This window comes from Lemur catta, chromosome 13 (assembly GCF_020740605.2).
Source record: "Lemur catta isolate mLemCat1 chromosome 13, mLemCat1.pri, whole genome shotgun sequence".
NCBI lineage: Eukaryota > Metazoa > Chordata > Mammalia > Primates > Lemuridae > Lemur > Lemur catta.
In genome coordinates this window covers 76,753,454-76,758,087 of record NC_059140.1, presented here as the reverse complement: position 1 = coordinate 76,758,087, position 4,634 = coordinate 76,753,454, and the positions used below count along the sequence as shown (strand labels likewise).

General features: G+C 61.3%; 1 protein-coding gene across 1 annotated transcript; it reads left to right on the top strand.

Annotated features, from left to right (window-relative positions):
- The first annotated feature begins 3,123 nt into the window (after nucleotides 1-3,123).
- GSX1 (GS homeobox 1) lies at nucleotides 3,124-4,372 on the top strand. Its single transcript, XM_045566852.1, has 2 exons — nucleotides 3,124-3,566; nucleotides 3,993-4,372. The coding sequence occupies exons 1-2, from the start codon at nucleotides 3,164-3,166 to the stop codon at nucleotides 4,367-4,369; spliced, it is 780 nt and encodes a 259-aa protein (XP_045422808.1). The 5' UTR covers nucleotides 3,124-3,163; the 3' UTR covers nucleotides 4,370-4,372.
- The last annotated feature ends 262 nt before the right edge of the window (nucleotides 4,373-4,634 follow it).

The window sequence follows — 4,634 nt, the reverse complement described above, 5'->3', positions numbered from 1 at the left end:
GCTACGATTCCAGGAGAAAAAAAAAAATGATGTGTTCTCTCTACCCATAGGCGAGGAGACAGAATGAAAGGAGAAGAAAAGCCCGGAACAACAGAAATTATTCCGTGTTGAACTGTCCCTGATGGACACTTGAAAACCAGCTCGGGGGCAGAGCTTGCCGGGCCGAGAGGCTCCCCGGCCCCTGTCTCGGGCTGTCAGGCTAATCCCGCCACCTCCTCCCGGCCCGCCCCGCCCTAGAGGCCTTTGCTCGGGCGAGGAAGTTCAAACCCGGCTGAAGCGAGCCTTGGGGGGCGCTTTGCACTGACAGCAGCGGGGCCGCGCGAGAGACCCCAGCCAGCGGCCCCGGAAACCTGGCGGCGGGCAGAGGCCGCGGGGTCCGGAGGGCCGGGCTGGCGGGGCCCGCTAGCCGGAGCCGGCCTGCTCGGCGGGCACGGAGCTCCTTCCCGACGCGGGCACGCTGGGGGGCGCGCCCGGGCCCGCCGCACAGGGAGCCCCTTCCCGGCCGCGGCCCGCGGGCTCCGAGACCGCGGGCTGCGCGCGCGTCCTTTCCAGGCCGCCCGAAAACACTGTCGCGGATGCTGTTTTGCTTGGGCCAGGGTCTCTCCCGCGCCGAGTTGCACAACAAACCATTTAAACATTTCAGCACAAAACCCCATCCATTGTGGGGCCGCACATTAAAAAGTGTTATTCGCTTTGAAGTTTTTGTCTAATGGCTCTAAACTGAAAAGAAAATGTTTTCCTATTACTTAATTCAATCATAGCGAAGAGACTTGGTAAAAAGCCCACGGATTTTACCCAAAGTGTGACAGAGTTCTCTTTGTGTTTGCTTATCCTCCGCTGTCACACACTTTAATTCGCCTCTCTTTATCTGGCATTCAAAACTTTCTTCAATGACATTCAATAAGGTCCAGAGGCTGGAGGGAGAGGGGGGAAAAACTGGTTATTCCTCCCCCCGGCTACCCCCTCCCCATATTCGTTCCCAGTGGCTTTGGCCTTGCTCCCATTCAGGGGCTCTTAACCCCTTCGTCCCTGGGCTCGCGGGGCGGCTCCCAGCGGAGCTCGGCACTGGCCCCTCAAGGGCTCCGCTCCCGGGCGCGGGGCCCGCCCCTTCCAGCCCGCGGGCCCCGCCCGTACCCGCCTCCTCAGCCCGCCTCGGCCCAGCGGGGAGCCCTTCTCCGGGCCCGGGGCCCGCTCCGGCTCGCTCTTAGCGGCCCAGCCCTGCCCAAATTTCCCAGAGAGCAATTAAAACGGGAATTAGGCTGCATTGATGCGTTCCGGCTGGTTTGCAGGCACCACCCTTGAGGGGGAGCCTTGGAGCCGAGACCGCGGCGTAGGGAGCAGTCGTGCCCTCCACCCCATGCGAGGCAACCGAGGGAACATCGAACCCTTACCCCTGCTAGATGGCATGCTAGCAGGTTGGCCGGTTATTTCCCCCCTCCCTTTTATGGGAGCAGGGGTTTTTCCTTCCAAAACAAATTCTCTTTCCTTTTTGATCAGTGATAATTTGTTGCTGTTGTCATTGCAAAGATGTCATCAGTGATGAAAGCCCATGCAAACGCATAGGGTTTCGGTAGCCTTATTTCTGTGCACTGCTTCCCCTATCCCCAAGCTTCCCCCTCCATTTCTCACAATTCCATTCAGGGCTCAGAGAAGTGATGGCAGCGATTTGGTTCCAATAAAATCGAAAGTAAACGTCTCCAGTGAAAAGTCCCGGGATGTAAATTCGAAATATTTATGCTAATTTCCCATTGTATGGAAAAAGCTCCTGAGCGAAACAGCTTTGAGCCCGAGGACGATTTAAAAAGCCGAAGCTGTGTACCCAGCGCCGGGCGTTTGAAGTTGTTTAACCATTGTGTGACCAGAAAGAAGAGAGTGACGCGGCAGGAGGAAGAAGCCTGGCCTTGGGGACAGCGGAGCCGGGTCAGGGTTGGCGAAAGCAGCCGAAGCTGAGAATACAACTGCCCTTCGCGCCGCCCGGCGCTGGCGGAAGGCCGTGGTTTCTGAGCGCGCTACCGGAGGAGCGTGCGCCAGTGCAGAGGATACCTGCAAGATCCACGCTGGCAGAGACGTCCACGCTCGCCACATTTAAGTGGGTGCGAGATCTCGATCTGCATGGTCTAGGCTTTCATTCCCCATTCCCCGTCCCTGCCTTTGACTCCGAGCGACTACTTTTCTCTATTTTTACATGCAAGGCCCTGTCATTCGAAGGGAAGGGCTGGTTGGCCAGCATCTGCGGAACAAAGACGGCGTTGCAGGCAGTGCCAAAGTTAAGACTATTTGAGAAACTTAGAGAAAACAGAGAGACCGCGATCGGGCTAGTGCTGGATGAGGAACAGTGAACCCTTCTCCTCCAGCCCCCCAGGCGCCTCCCTCGCGCACAAACCCTGGGCCTCCTGCTTCTGACACAGGGAGAGGAGAGGGATTCCACAGGTGGATCGGAGCCGGCTGCAGGGACGCTTGCAGGGGCACAGAGCTGAGCTGGCAGAACTGAGTGGAGGCAGCGTGCTTTTGGGGGCAGGGGAGATAATAGAAAGAAGGGGACCAGGACCAAGTGGGCAGAAGAGATGGGGGTGTGCGCCCGTGGGGATCTGTCTGTAGAGGTGAGGCAGCGGGGATGCAAAATCAATAAGATAAACGGGCCGATCCCCATGGCAAAGTCAAAGGGGAGTAAGGAATAAAGAGAAAGAAAAGAATATTAAATCGCGGGAGAATGAGAAAATAAACCCGCAAAAGGGAGAGGAGGGGGCGAGGGCGCCTGTTACGGCGTGGGTGGGGTTGACAAGAATAGAGTACATTATGCAGTTCATTTAGTTAACAAGTGAAATAATGAGGAAGCGTGCAGAGTGAATGCCAAGAGAAAAGGCACAAAAACCCTATTGAGAGGCCCCGGCCGCTCCTGGCGTAGCCCATCACATGGCAATAGTCCTATTTAAGCGGCGCCGCCGGCGCCTTTCAGCACCACTAGCGCTGGCCAGCACCCCGCGCTCTTTGGGCGGCGCCCGCGGCTGCTGCTGAGTCGATTTCAGCCCCAGCCCAGCCGCGCCTCCAGCCGCCGGGCACAGCCAGCTGCGGGCGGCCGAGGCCCGAGAAAGCGCCTGGAGAGCCCGGAGGTCCGGCGGGCGCAGGGGGCGGGCTGGCTGCCGGGCGGCCGCGCGCCGGGGCCATGCCGCGCTCCTTCCTGGTGGACTCGCTGGTGCTGCGCGAGGCGGGAGAGAAGAAGGCGCCCGAGGGCAGCCCGCCGCCGCTTTTCCCCTATGCGGTGCCCCCGCCGCACGCGCTGCATGGTCTCTCGCCCGGCGCCTGCCACGCGCGCAAGGCCGGGCTGCTGTGCGTATGCCCGCTCTGCGTCACCGCCTCGCAGCTGCACGGGCCTCCCGGGCCGCCCGCTCTGCCTCTGCTCAAGGCGTCCTTCCCGCCCTTCGGCTCGCAGTACTGCCATGCGCCCCTGGGCCGCCAGCATTCTGCAGTGTCGCCCGGGGTCGCTCACGGCCCGGCCGCCGCCGCCGCGCTCTACCAGACCTCCTACCCACTACCGGACCCCAGGCAGTTCCACTGCATCTCCGTGGGTAAGCAGGGCCGCCGCGCAGAGGGACGAGGCAGAAGTGATCAGAGGCAGGTTGGCGTGCCAGGAAAGGGGGAAGAGGGACCCTGGGCGTTCTAGGGGCTGAGAGGGTCATGTCGGGGACCTGAGGGGAGGGCACAGAGTGGTGAGCAGATAAAGGGCCAGGAGGTGGAGAGGGCAAAGATCCAGGTCCTGGAGGGGGGTCCGGGGCGCTCCATAAAGGGGGTCCAGGGCTGCATGACTCCAGGAGAACCGGGATCCCGCAGCTCGGTAAGCAGGCGCTCGAGGTGGAGCTGCTGCAGGTGGTGTTGCGGGAGAAGGGGTGAGTGAGAGACCAAAGTCATGGGATTCCAGCGGCCGCCTAGCAGGGGACTGGGTCCACAGCGCAAATGTCTGACCGCTTCCCTCTCTGCTCCACCACCCCCTCTAGACAGCAGCTCGAACCAGCTGCCCAGCAGCAAGAGGATGCGCACGGCGTTCACCAGCACGCAGCTGCTAGAGCTGGAGCGCGAGTTCGCCTCCAACATGTACTTGTCCCGTCTACGCCGCATTGAGATCGCGACCTACCTGAATCTGTCCGAGAAGCAGGTGAAGATCTGGTTTCAGAACCGCCGGGTGAAGCACAAGAAGGAGGGCAAGGGCGGCAACCACCGCAGCAGCGGGGGTGCTGGTGCTGGCGGGGGCACACCTCAGGGCTGCAAGTGCGCGTCGCTCTCCTCAGCCAAGTGCTCCGAGGATGACGACGAATTGCCCATGTCTCCGTCCTCCTCGGGGAAGGACGACCGAGATCTCACGGTCACTCCCTAGGCGTGCGTCTCTCTAGGTCGCTCACCCCAAGACCTCCCTGCGCCTCAAAGACTGGTCCCAGGACGCAGCGCTGGTTCCCAGGCACCCGCTGCCAAACTACTGGGCGCCCCCCCCGCACGGATTTGGCAGGCTTCACGGAGGCCCCGGGCCCTGGGCAGGGCTGAGAGCTGGGCGGAGACTTGCCGGTGGTATCCCTGCCCCAGGGCTCGCGCGCATCCAAAGCGAGCTCCAAAGTGTGACCCTGCAAGCGCTTGAGTTCTCTTGG